The following is a 14,425-nucleotide window of genomic DNA, read 5'->3' as shown; positions in this document are numbered from 1 at the left end:
CCCTAAGGAACTGAGGTTTCTAGTACTTTTACTAATGATCCCCAACAGGTGTACTTCCTGTTGATTAACAGCCAGTAGCCTTCATTAACTTTTTTTTTTTTTTTCGGTAAGGCAATTGGGGTTAAGTGACTTGCCCAGGGTCACACAGCTAGTAAGTGTTAAGTGTCTGAGGTCGGATTTGAACTCAGGTACTCCTGAATCCAGGGCCGGTGCTTTATCCACTGCGCCACCTAGCCGCCCCCCCCCATGCCATCTTATGAAATTTCTTTGTTAAAAGTTAATGAAGGGGGCAGCTAGGTGGCGCAGTGGATAAAGCACCGGCCCTGGAGTCAGGAGTACCTGAGTTCAAATCCGGCCTCAGACACTTGACACTTACTAGCTGTGTGACCCTGGGCAAGTCACTTAACCCCCATTGCCCTGCAAAAAAAAAAAAAAAAAGATGGCATAGGAAGAACAGTGGGCACAAAAATTCCTGCCAAAAAGTCTCGGGCACTCCCTCCCTTTGTACACACACACATAGTCCCTGGAAAGAAAAGCCTTAAATTAAAATGCAATTGATAGGCACACACACAGAGAGCACATGTAATAATGGAATATCGCCAAACTCCTAGTTACTAGAGATCTTTTCTCCCCTTTGTAAAGTCCTCATAAAGTTCTCCTTGGGTATAACTCTCTGCTGGACTCTGAGGTTCAGTGCCCTTCAGGGTTCTATAGCGAACATTTCTCCCTGCCATCGGACTCACACTTCCAGAAGCTGCTTCCTCTCTTGTGTGGCTATGCTCCTTTATCTTTCTGTGCTGATGTTTGTTCTCAGTGTGTCTCTGCCCTCATTTGGTAATCTTATTTCCTGCTGTGCTCTCCTATCCAGTGACACGGTAAATGGGAGTAGAGAAATAGTGCAAAACTCTACCCCCACTTATGTACCTCCCAAGAGCAATTTCTTCCCAGGGACTTGACTCAAACTAAAATTCTCAGGTCTCAAGATTAAATTTTCCATCACTGGGTTGGGCCCCTTTTGACTAAGGAACTGCCAAAATTGTTCACTCTGTAAAGTTCTTGGAGGCTGGCTAGCTTGTGTGATTTGCCAATCACTCTTCTTTTTCCTTCTTGACTCAAAAGAGATTCATACCTCAGGATACATATCATGTTCATTGATTGATCGATTGATTCTATAACTCAACCAAAGAGGCATCCTTTACTGATTAAGTTATCAGGGCAGAAAGAATCTTGGTAATTGAGCAGAGGGAGAGTGGAACTATGCCCCTTATGTTAGAAAATAATTCACTACTAGAAATGTGACTTAGATCTCTCATGTTAGGATAATTTCAAGGAGAGAGTTTGGAGAAAAGCCACCTGTTCAGGAAGATTTTTTTTGTTTACCTTGCTTTCAGATGGTATTTACTGTCCAAATCCTAGCACTAGCACTGTAACTAGAGTATAAGTTCCTTGAGGCCAGGGACCACCTCTTCCAATAATGCTAGTACAGTCTTACATAGCCTACAAATACACAATGAATGATTATTAGGTGCCTGATAAAAAGGTGCAAAAAGCATTTTCATAATGACAAATATGAACATAATTTACTATTGAGCAAATATAAATAGATACAATCCTAGCTCCATTCTCATTTCCCTCTAACTCCCGTTGTTTTATACATGGAATATGAAGAAATAAATTTTGGATCTATGTCCATCTATCTTTGTTAGTTTCATTTCCATACAGTCGGAATGAAAGTCATTACATTGTCTACAATAGTTACTACAACATGTTTCTAGAGCATATCTGAAATATAATTCTAGCATTGAAATATTTTTAATTTTAAAAAATTAAGAAATATTTATGCCTTGAGCAGAAGGGAATTGTATACTGTGGGGTGAGAAAAATCCAAGAATAACATGGAAAAGTTAACATTAGAATTGTAAAGTTAATCTTCAATTTTCTTCTTCATAGGTCTTATTTCCACTAAGAGAAAAATGGCTGAACTGAATACGCATGTGAATATCAAGGAAAAGGTAAGCTAAAGTAATGATATATATTTCAGGAACCTCCAATGGATGGATATGTATATGTACATTGATACATACATATATTCACATGCATATATATGCATATGTGTATATGTGTTTTTGTATTCGTGTGTATGAATAAGTGCATACATTAGCTGAGTAAAATGAAAGCCAAAGTTTAAACAATTTCCCCTAGTCAAAGCCAGGATTTGAATTTATGTTTTCTGTATCTGCGTCTAGAACTTTTTTTCATTACTTCATGTTATGGGAAAAAATACAAATATCTTATTTCCTTTAACATTTATGAGGCACTTTTTACCCCCATTTTCAAATTCCAATAGCTCCCACAAATGCCAAGTATTGAGAAAGAAGCTAAATTATTTCTCTGCATATGGGCTGCAATCTTCATAAGTCCTTCAGGGTTATATTGGATCATTGCCTTGCTGAATATAACCACATGCTTCCCAGCAGATCATCCCCCACTATTGCTGTTATTTTGTATACAGTACATTTCACTCTGCCTCAGTTCATGTAGGTCTTTTCAGGTTTTTCTGATAGTATCCTGTTCATCATAACCTGTATATAGTACCTTAAGACTGACAGAGAATTGTCTTCATAAAAGCCCAGCAAAGTAGGTACCATATGTTTTGCCATTATAATCAATCATCATAACTATTTCCCTCCATCCCACTCCCTTCCCATGACATTTACTCTATTTTCTTTTTACCTATTCCTCCTCAAAGGTGTTTTAAGAAGCTAAATTTTTCCTTTCAACTCTTACCTATTGTTTCATCCAAGCCGACTTCTGCCCAGCAGCCTGCAGGTTTTATATGGTTTGGTTATGGAAAATGACTGACCTACCAAGAAATAGTCATGCAGAGAGATAACCAGGAATTAGGCATTGGGGGGTCCAAAAGTCAGGGTGAACATAAAAAAGTAATAAACTGGTAGAGTAGTTTGGAAAGGAAATTCCTACTGAGTGCCAAGTATTTTAAGTGGGCTAAGAGCCCCAAAATACATCAGAATGGGATGTGGTTGTGTCCAGTGCACCAGCAAAGCTACACGTGTACAACTTAGTTTTCCCAGACAGCAGAACCTTCTTACCCAATCATAGTATGCAGAAGATGTTGGTGCCATGCCAAGTGCTCATTCATAGCCTTCTGGGAAATGTAGTTAAATTGAAATAATTTAAATTTAAATTATTACATTTAATAACATTAAATAAATTGAATATAATCAGAAGAATGAATGAGGCTTTTTTGGCCCCGAGCTTTGTGAAAAATGAATTCTATGACTACATACTCTACATGCACACTTTGCTTCTTCCACTCCTATCTCCTTCCTGATGATTTTTAATTCTATATCTATTAAAACCTACATCAGATCTTATCTTTTGTGTAAAACATTTCCCAGGCACTCCAACCCATAGTAGCCTCTCCTTTCTCTGAATCTCTCTAGCATTTCTTGCTAGTATGGTTCTTTTGGTCTTTATCACATACTAGGCCATACCACATAGATCTGATTAGATCATGATCACAGAATATTAGAGTTGGTTAGGAACTCAGAGTCCATCTGGTCCAACCTGTACCTGAACAAGAATCATACATACAACAAAACATTATATAGCCTTCACTTGAAGACCCCAAATGAGGAACCCACCACATCCTGAGGCAGCCCATTTCACTTTGGGATTCCTCAGAAATGTTAGGAAGAAGGTTTTTTGGGGTTTTTCCCCCCTAATACTAGTGTCCATCTCTGCATCTTCAGCTTGCCTCCAAGCAAAACAAGTTTAATACCTCTTCCCTATAATGACCTTTAAAATATTTGAAGAGTTAGTGTGCCTTCCCATGCCCTACCCCTAATCTGTTTTCCTCCAAACTGAGTGTTCTTATTTCCATCATTCAAACAATGGGTTCTAGGTTAAATACCATTTTGATCACTCTCTCTTGGATGTACTCTAGCTTGTCATTGCAGTTATACACAGTTCTCTAAATATGATTTCTTATGTTACTGTTCATATTAGCAGCGAGAAGGAGGATTGTCTTAAGGTTTACAAAACACTCTACGTATAAAAGATCTCATTTGATCCTTACAACAACTCTATGAAATAGGTACTATTATTGTTCCCATTTTCCATCCGAGAAAATCAAGCCTGAGCTTAAATGACTTAACCAGAGTCACTTAAAACTGGTAAGTGTTTGAGATAGCATTTAAGCAGAGTTCTTTCTGACTCTAGCACTCTATCCAATATACCTCCTTGTCTCTTTGAAAATTTCACCTTGTTAGATTCAGCTCATTTTTCTACCTTGTCAAGATCTTTTTGGATTCTATCTGTCTTCCAAAGTGTCAACTATTCTTCCTAGCTTTATGTCATCTGTTGATTTGATAGGCATGCCTCCTGTACCTTCTACCAATTCTTTGATAAAAATGCTAAACAGAAAAGGGCCAAGTCCATATCCCTGGGGTTTTTCACTAAATATCTACCTCTGGGTTTGTATCTACCTGCTCATTATTTATTACTACTGGGGTCCAGTAATTCAGCTAATTCTGGAATCCCCTAAATGCATTGTCATCTAGCCCCAATCACTCCATTTTCCACAAGGATAGCATGGGGGTTTCTCAAATGCTTTGCTGAAATGTAGCAATATTCTATCTACAGCATTCCCCTAACCTACTGATCTGGGTACCCTATAATAAAAAGTAATAAAATTAGTCTAGCATGATCTATACCTGATATAGCCATGTCGGCTTTTAGTTTTTGAAATGTTCACAAATCATCCCTTTAATGATATGTTTGAGAATTTTTCCAGACTTCAAAATCATGCTCACTGATGTGAGGGCCAAAATTTGATATACGGAGCGTTATTTGGGTGACTCGCCTTAATATTGGGGTCCCAGAAATATGAGGGACCTTTTAGGTTCTCCCTCTGTTCTGACCTGCCCTTTTTAGATATTTCTCCCAAGCCAATAAGAAAGGAGCCTCTAAGCTTTAGTTCACAAAAGGATAAAATTGTATTTCTAGGGAATTAATTAAACAACAAAGGTGAAACTAATAAGAATCAAAGATAAGGAAATAGGAAAATAGAAATACAGATAAATGCTCTTAACTCTAAACTTAACCTATGCAACCCCAGACTGTTTCCAATTAAGATCGTTCAAAGGAATTAAGGGTTTTCCACAATTAACTCACCAAACCTGAAAGTCTACAGTTTCTGTGCCTTCAGAATAGCCAACATGCCACTGCAAGGGGAATCACCAGACAGAGAGCAAACACACCACTAGCGCAAGGGCCAAGACCGAAAAGACCGAGTCCTGGAAGACGCCTAGTGTTCCAGAAGCACCTTGCCTCTCTTCAGGGAGCATTTAATCTCCCCTCCCCCAAAAGGGAAGGTCCTTCAAAAGCTGCCTATGGAGAGTTCTCCTTCTGACCTCAGTAGTAGTAGTAGTAGTAGTAGTAGTAGTAGTAGTAGTAGTAGTAGTAGTAGTAGTAGTAGTAGTAGTAGTAGTAGTAGTAGTAGTAGTAGTAGTAGTAGTACAACTACTACAACTACTACAATTACACCACCATCACCATCACCTCCTCTGCTCCTCCTCCTCTTCCTCTTCTTCCTATTACTACTATTACTACATCCCTAGCCAGTATGAAAGGAATACATATTAGAAATTTATGGCTAAATTTTTACATGTGTCATCAGTAACTGTCTTATTCACATATGACGATGTTTTTATCATTGTACTCTGGGTAACTCACAAAAAATTATCATTATGAAGGAGGATAAATATTATGATAGTAAATATCGTGAATACAAATGATGATGGATATATGTATCTCTCTGATCCACTTAGTGAATTAGTAACACCAGGAGATTACTAGATTTCTCAACCTGGCAAAAGAAAACTGTAAAGAAAGAATGAAGGAATTATGATTGCTTAAAATTTTACATTGGTTTTCTTGATTAAATTGTCTTCTTTAATTGTTAGTTTCTATGAATATTTTGACTGGCTTGTACTTCCTTCTAGCACAGACAGGAATGGCATTTCATCTCTGATAAATGTTAACAACATAGGAATTTTCCTCTACAAAAAAAAATTGTAAGATCATGGAAAATGAAGAGTATATTACTTGTTATGATGCCTAGCAAGATGCTGTGTTAAAATACTGCTTGCCTATGAAGATGAGGAAGAGGAGGAGGATAACTTCCATCATTTCAGTTTCAACTAATATACACTAATTCTATAATATATGCATTATACAATAACAGGTGCTTTGGATATGATGCTGTTTCTATTCTCAAGCAGTTTTTATCTTGAACAAGAGCTCACAATTTAAAGTTCAATAACTAATACATCTGATATTTACATTTGCCATTGCCTGTTGAGCAGATCAACTGACTTTTTTTTTATTAAATTCCTGTTTCATGATTAGAAACACATTTAAATTCGCCTTCTTGCAGGGATAGATATCAGAATCATTATATCCTTTAAACTGTACTTTGATTAATGTTAAATCTTTACCAAATTGGAAGTAAAATAGTATAATAGATAAAGTCCTACTTTTGACACTAAAACCCAGGTTAACATCCTGTATGACCTTGGGCAAGTCCCTAATCCAAATTTAACATCCTTAGGATTTAGTTTCCTTATTTGTAAAACATCTAGGTTAAACTAGATGGTTTCAGAGGTCCCTTGTAGCTTCAGATCTATGATCTTATTTCAGAGAAGTGAAGTATAGGTATAAAAATATCACCTAGTTTTTGTTAAGGAAAGAAAGCTTTCAGGTTTTTTTCTAAGTAAAGAAAACTACTTAAGTTTCAGTAGAACATGTGGTTCTGTAGAAAAATAGTCTTTCTTTTCCAGGTGGTCTTCAAATATTGAATCTTTGTGTTAGCAATAAGGAACATCTCAATATGTTGAAAATGTCTCCAAGTACTACTCAGGAAGAAAGAGCATAATGATATGGTTATTCTAATCTGGCATCTCATATTTAGGGCATACTTTATTTTCATAACTTTTCTCTAAATAATCTTACTTTCCAAAAAGTGACATACTAGAAACCAGTAGGGCTATTTATAACTGGTGGAAAATTAAAGCAATTATTGTGATTCTATAGAAATAATCATAGTATCATAGAATTTAGAGGTCAAAGAGACCTTAAAGATCATCTAGTCTGACCCACTCCTTTTATGAATGTGTTAACTTGTGCAAGGTAGTATGTTGCAGAACTCAGATTCCAATTCAGACTTTCTGACTCCAAATAACTACAGATAAATATAAATAATATTTCTAAAGTTATTTACAAACCTTAAAGAGCTATATTTTGAGCTATTATTAATATGAGCTAGGTATTATTAGCAGTTATTATTACAGCAGGGATACTAATTTCTTGTGTTAACTGGTGAAGCCTATGGAACCTTTCTCAGACTTATATTTTAAATGTTTTAAAATATATAAGATTATGAAGGAAAACAATCATGTTGAAGCACAAATATCAATTTTTTAAGTTCGTGGATCACAGGTTAAGAACCCTCATTCTAGAATATACAGTGCTATTCAACTGATATGAGGAAAGGGGGACAGAACCACACTCAGGACACCAAAATTTAGAGGCCCCAACAGGACTTTTACTCTTAAAACCACAAATACAATTGATATTAGTACCTAGTTATCAAGAATAATTGGTTGAGGGGCGACTAGGTGGCGCAGTGGATAAAGCACCGGCCCTGGATTCAGGAGTTCCTGAGTTCAAATCCAGCCTCAGACACTCGACACTTACTGGCTGTGTGACCTTGGGCAAGTCACTTAACCTCCATTGCCCTGCAAAACAAAACAAAACAAAACAAACAAACAAAAAAAGAATAATTGGTTGAAATAGGAAACAGTCTTGTTCTGTCCTAGGGTCTTTCTATACTGGCAGGTGTCCCATAGTCTCTGGATCCCCATCATCAACTGAATTTCTCTTTACAAGTTGGTGTGAAGTTTACTTTTTATGCTGTCTCATTAAACTCTTTTGACAAAGCTTGCTCTGAGTTTAAAAAAGAAAATGTTAGTCATGGCTCTTTTTGAGGATAAATCTAAATAGATAAAAGCACCATTTTGAAGATAATTTTCAATTGTTTTGAAAGGGCAAAACAAAAGCTTATGTGAACAGAAATCTAGATAATAAAAAATACCCAGCAAAACATTTCCATAAACATTATTATAATCTTTCCCATAATGAAACACAGTAGAGTTATAAATTAATAGTATAATGACTAGATAGGGCAAGGAATTCAGGGAATAGATATATATGATTTTTAAAACAAACCCTACTTTGGAAGAGAAACCAAAGGAAGGCCTCTCTAATGGAAATCTACACATTTCTAATATAAAACAGAGAAGGTACCTTTTCTAACATTTTAGTAGCTGGGGGCCCAGAATTTAAATGTATATATTTGGGTTAAAGTAAAATTATTAATATCAATAATAATTTACATTTCCATTGTATTTCATGGTCGTAAATAACTTTATACTCTTGATCTCATTTGATCCCTTAAAAATAACCCAATGAGGGGGCAGTTAGGTGGCACAGTGGATAACGCACTGGCCCTGGATTCAGGAGGACCTGAGTTCAAATCCGACCTCACACACTTGACATTTACTAGCTATGTGACTCTGGACAAGTCACTTAACCCTCATTGCCTCAAAAAAGTAAAATAACCCTATGAGGTAGCTAATGCAGGCATTAATAATAGCCAAGTTACATGGCCCTTTAATGCTTGTGGAACACTTTGTATATATTATTAGTAGCAACTCTGTGCAACAGTAAATTAAACACTGGACTTGCAGCCAGGAAGACCTGAGTTCAAATGTTGCCTCAGACACTAGTGGTATAACCCTGTGCAAATTACTTTATCTGCCTCAGTTTCTCCCTATGCAAAAGAGGGTTAATACCTTCCTCATAGGTATTATGGGGATAATGGGGTAAATGTGAAAAATGGGGACAATAGTAGCACCTACCTATAGGGTTGTTGTAAGGATCAAATGAAATAATATTTGTAAAATACTTTGTGAACCTTATAGTATTATATAAATATTAGCTAGTATTATAATTACCTAAATTGATCCTTATAACAACCCTGTAAGTGCTATTATTATCTCCATTTTATAAATGGGGAAACAGCAAGGAGATAGCTCAAGATCACACAGCTAGTAAGTGTCCAAAACAGGATTCAAATTCAGGCCTTCCTGACTCTAAGCCCAGTTCCCTTCTCTCCACTGAGCCTCCTAAGGACATTAAAGGTCAGAGAAGGCTTATCCCAAAGCAGGCAGAATGTGTCAGAGCTGAGTTTTTAACCTGTCTTCTGCCTCTAATCCAGTGCCCATTCCACCAGACCACAATAACAGAAGACCGGGGGCATGACAAAGTAAAGAATCTGTAATAAAAAGAATATAAAAATAGACCTGACTTTTTTTTTCTGGGGTAATGAGGGTTAAGTGACTTGCTCAGGGTCACACAGCTAATAAGTGTCAAGTGTCTGAGGTCAAATATGAACTCAGGTCCTCCTGAATTCAAGGCTGGTGCTTTATCCACTATGCCACCTAGTTGCCCCTCAGTGGACCTGCCTTTTAAAATTTCTATGCTGTTGTTGAAAAACTTTCAAAGACTCACACCAAGAATTAATGTAGTGGACACATGATAGACTTCTTAAAGTATTTAAAGAACTGCCATGTGATGAGGGAATACACTGCTCAAACCAGAAGGCAGAACTAGAACAATAGACGGGAGTTGCAAAGAGTCCAGTTTAGGCTTAATGAAAGGGAAAAAAAAATCCTGTAAATTCAAGCTCTCCAGAAGTGGAATGTGCTACCTCGAGAAGCAGTGAGTTCTTCTGGCCTTGACAGGCTGGAGGGCCTCTTGTCAGGTCACCTGGAGGTGATCATTTTTCAGACACAGATCAGAGGCACTCTGTGGTCACTCTTCTACGTCCAAAATTCCGGTTCCTATAATTTGTATGCCAATGCACAGAGTCGGGAGAGGGCAGAATAATGTAGAGAAACAACTAGTAGTCTAGCTTGGTAAGAAAGCAGAGTCCATCCAGAAAGGAGAGAAGAGTATGAAATAAATCTAGATATGTGTTTGTTGTAGCTGAGCTGATCTTGAACACATTATTTAACTGAGTCTGTTTCCCCACCTGTAAAATGAGGATAATAATAACACCCACCTTATAGGGCTGTCATAAGTGGCTAGGTGGCACAATGGATGAAACACTGGCCCTGGAGTCAGGAGGACCTGAGTTCAAATCTCATCTCAAACACTTACTAGCTGTGTGACCCTGGACAAGTCACAAACCCCAATTGCTTTAAACATCTGGGGCCATCTCCAGTTGTCTTGATGTATATCTTGCTACTGGACCCAGATGGCTCTGCAGGAGAGAGTAAGGTTGGTGACCTTACACAGCCCTCCCTCACTTAAACCCAATTCACTGCAAGTCATGACATCACCTCCTGATGTCACGGTTCTCTTTGAGAATGAAAGACAAACAACAACAACAACAACAACAACAATCAGATGAGATAATAATACTAGCTAATGTTTATGTAGTGCTTGAAGTTTTGCAGAGCACTTCCCCAATATTATCTTGTTTGAGCTTCACAACAATTCTGGGAGGTAAGTGCTATTATCATCCCCAATTTACAGCAAATAGTGTGGAAACCCTTAATTGAGGTCTAAAAAGTTTGTATTTTATTATATTTGCAGAAGAGAGGCACTAAAGAGTTTTGAGCTGGAAAATGACCCGTTTATACCTGTGCATTAAAATCATCATTTTAGCAGTTTTATGAGTTATGAGCTAGAAAAGGGAGAGACAAGAAGAACAACCAATTATGAGTCTAATGCAGTCATCCGGGTTACAGGTGATGAGAGCATGAATTAGATCAGTAGCAATTTAGATAGGGTAGAGAGGAGTGATATGTGGAGTTAACATTTTAAAATCAACAGGATTTTGAAACTGATTGGATATGGTGAATGAAGGAGAAAGAATCAAAGATGAATCTGAGATTTCAAGGATGGTTGACATAGATAACAATGGTAGATTCTGAAGGAATATCCATTCAGTCATTTGAGGAATAACAAGTTTGAAATGCCAGTGTGATAACCAAATGAAGAACCAGTAGGCAATTTGAAAGTCAAGAATGGAGCTCAGAAGAAAGCCTGGGTATGGAGATATAGATGGATGGATGGATGGATGGGTGGATGGGTGGATGGATGGATAGATATAGATAGATACATGCACACAATACACATGCACACATTTAGGGTCATTTGTCTAAAATCAATCACTGAAATCATGTGAATAAATAAAATTAGCCAGATATAAAATAGAGAAATGAAAAAAGAAAACAAAGGACAGAGCCTTGAAGGACAACCATTATTTGGGGATGAGTAAAGAAAGCTGATCTAACAAAAAGAGATGGAGATGGATAGGTTTAAAAACAGGAAAGCAGTGTTGTGGAAGCTTAGAAAGAATGAAATAAACAAGGAATAGGCAGTGGTTAAGAGTATCCAACACTGCAGAAAGTGAGTAGGGGATGATGACTTGAGGGAAAAGCCTTTGTTGTACATAGCAAATAAGAGCCGGCTTTGTTTCATTGGAAAGATTGGTATGAAAGCCAGATTTCAGGAAGCTGAACACTAAGTGGGTAGTGAGGAAGTAGGCAGTGAATGTAGACTGCTTTTAATAGAAGTTTATTAATAATGATACTTAATAGCTAACATTTATATAGCAATTAGTATGTGCCAGGCATCATGCTATTTTCTCATTTGATCCTCACAATGACCCCTGGAGGTAAGTGTTATTACTATTTCCATTTTACAGATGAGGAAACTGAGGCAAACAGGGAGTAAATGATTTGCCCAGGGTCACATAGCTTAGACACAGTAATTATCTAGGGCCTGGATTTGAATTTGGGTGTTCCTGATTCCAGGCCCCTCATTCTAAGGCATCACCACGTTATTCAGTCAGTCAGCCATGTCCAACTTTAGGTAACTCCATGGACTTTGTCCACTGGGTTTTCTTGACAGAGATACTGGAGTAGTTTGCCATTTCCTTCTCCAGTATGTCCCCATTTTACAGATGAGGAATTGAGGCAGATAGGGGTTAAGCGACTTGTCCAAGATTACACAGCTAGTAAATGTCTAAGACTGGATTTGAACTAAAATCTTCCTGACTCTAGGTCCAGTGCTCTGCCCACTACAGCACCAAGCAGCCCCCATTTCATCAGCTACCTGCCAGTAACTATAGTTATTATATAACACAACAATATAGGATGGTGTGGGAATTTATTTTGATTTGGGGACCCTGCCTTTGGACTGAGATTAAAAAGCCTTAGGCTCTAAGGGTTTTTTTTCTGTGTGAGGGGCTAGTGCCCCTCCCTCTCCACTTCAGCTGAGCCAAAAAAGCCCCATGGGCTTTGCCAGGTCAGACAGCTAGGGGAAAAAAAAAAAAGAAGCCCCAGCTCCCTACGCCCTGAGGGGAGCTGCCCTGGAGATCCCAGGCTTGTCCTGCTGGGCCCTAGCATAGCCCCTGCAGAGGTCCCAGGTGTGCAGCAGGGGGCACGGCCGCTTGAGCCCCGCTGGGCACATCCCTAGTGCAGACAGCAGATTATCTTGGCGTGTGCGGGGGCACAGAGAGCCCGAGGTTTGAGGAGAAAGAAGGAACATGTGTATATATATATATTGGGGAGCTACTGAGACAGTGGAGCAGGGACTCCAGAGGACTAGGAGGGCGTGAGGAAGCCAGAAGATTAAGAGAAGAGAGGCTGACAATACAGGTTGGAGAAAGCAAGAAAGGACTATAATACAGAGACGCTAGAGATGCCAGAGAGTTGGCAGCAGAGGTGAGGACGCTAAGGGGCTTTTCGGGGGTTGACAAAGTGAAAGGAGCTTGGAGTTAGAAGAAAGGAGTGGAGCAGTGAAAGCCAAGTTAGAGTGAAAGAGTGAAAGTTGGAGAAATCTGGAGCATACCCTAAGGCAAGAGGCAGCAACAACATCCCTTATTGTATTAAAAGCAGACAGGGTGTATAATTTGCATTTCTTAACCCTTATCTCTTATATTTATTTTTATAAATAAATTCTGCTTTGATTATTTAATTAAGAGGCTTCTTAATTGTTTGCTTATCAATTTGGGAGCAGTGTGGAGAAATTTTGTAAACAGCCCATATTAAATTAATAGCAGTCAGATAGCCAGCCAGTCAAAAGTCCCCAGATTAGTACCCCAGTGAGATTAGGCCCAGCTAGTTAGCAAAAATATTCTTATATTTGAATGGTGACCATGGCAGGACTTACAACCCAATTATAATTTTTCTAAAGTTATAATTTTTCATATAATCATAATTTTTCAGATTAGATTAGTTATAATTAATATTTTACAATGGCATGTTTCATTTTATGATTTATGGTAATATAGATTTATGATTATTATTTTCTGTAACATTTCAATCTATATTAAACTGTGGGAGCAGAAAGTGTCAAATATCTAATCAAAATCATTAGGTAAACTTAAGTGGCCTTGTATCAAAGCATAATGTCATTTAAAAAATATATCTTCAATCCCCACAAAAAAATCAGGGGGGCAGCTAGGTGGCGCAATGGATAAAGCACCATCCCTGGATTCAGGAGGACCTGAGTTCAAATTCGGCCTCAGACACTTAACACTTACTAGCTGTGTGACCCTGGGCAAGTCACTTAACCATCATTGCCCTGCAAAAAATATATATGCATGTGTGTGTATGTGTATATATATGGGTGCGTGTATATATATATATGTGTGTGTATGTGTATATATATATATGTGTATATATATATATAATGTGTGTCTGTGTGTATAATATGTCCAGTAAAAAAAAACAAAAACTAATTTCATTGGATTTACTTATAACAAGGTCAATGTAGCAAGAATGATGAGTAGATGGATGGTCTGATTTACAAGCCAGATGCCATGAGCCAAAGACAGAAGGTGGAAATGATGATCACAGGATGTGATACCAATTCTTTTATCTGGGGGAACCTGTGTTCTAATTGTGCCAAACATCACCAGAGAAGGATTAATTAATTAAATCATTGGACTTAAGGCAATTGTTAAGATCACATGCATTTATTTCTAATGACCAAAGTATATGCACTTTCTATGAAGAACCTTAATGTATCATTTTCAGATACATTTAAATAAAATTCACACACACACTGGTTCAGATAGCCAGAGAAGACAAGCTTCCAAATTTCACTCCAGAAATATTTTTCAATTCATCATTATCATCCTCTCTTAGAAAATGATCATTAAATTTTCTTTGCCTTTTATCAGAAAAGAGGGAAACACTGACAGCAGTTAGTGCCTAATGCTTATGCATAGACTACTCAGGGTGTTGTTGCTTGGCAACCAGCA

General features: G+C 37.7%; 1 protein-coding gene across 6 annotated transcripts in view; it reads left to right on the top strand.

The window, feature by feature from the left end:
- Nucleotides 1–14,425, top strand: part of SPATS2L (spermatogenesis associated serine rich 2 like) — a 246,150-nt gene that overhangs the window by 129,996 nt on the left and 101,729 nt on the right. For all 6 annotated transcript variants that reach the window (XM_043998905.1, XM_043998904.1, XM_043998908.1 and 3 more), the window contains one exon: nt 1,951–2,012. In XM_043998905.1, the coding sequence (XP_043854840.1) occupies nt 1,974–2,012 (39 nt within the window). In that variant the 5' untranslated portion in view covers nt 1,951–1,973. The remainder of the gene's footprint in view (nt 1–1,950; nt 2,013–14,425) is intronic.

Source organism: Dromiciops gliroides, chromosome 3 (genome assembly GCF_019393635.1).
Source record: "Dromiciops gliroides isolate mDroGli1 chromosome 3, mDroGli1.pri, whole genome shotgun sequence".
NCBI lineage: Eukaryota > Metazoa > Chordata > Mammalia > Microbiotheria > Microbiotheriidae > Dromiciops > Dromiciops gliroides.
Note: the sequence above shows the minus strand (reverse complement) of the source record. Positions and strands in the feature narration are given on the sequence as shown.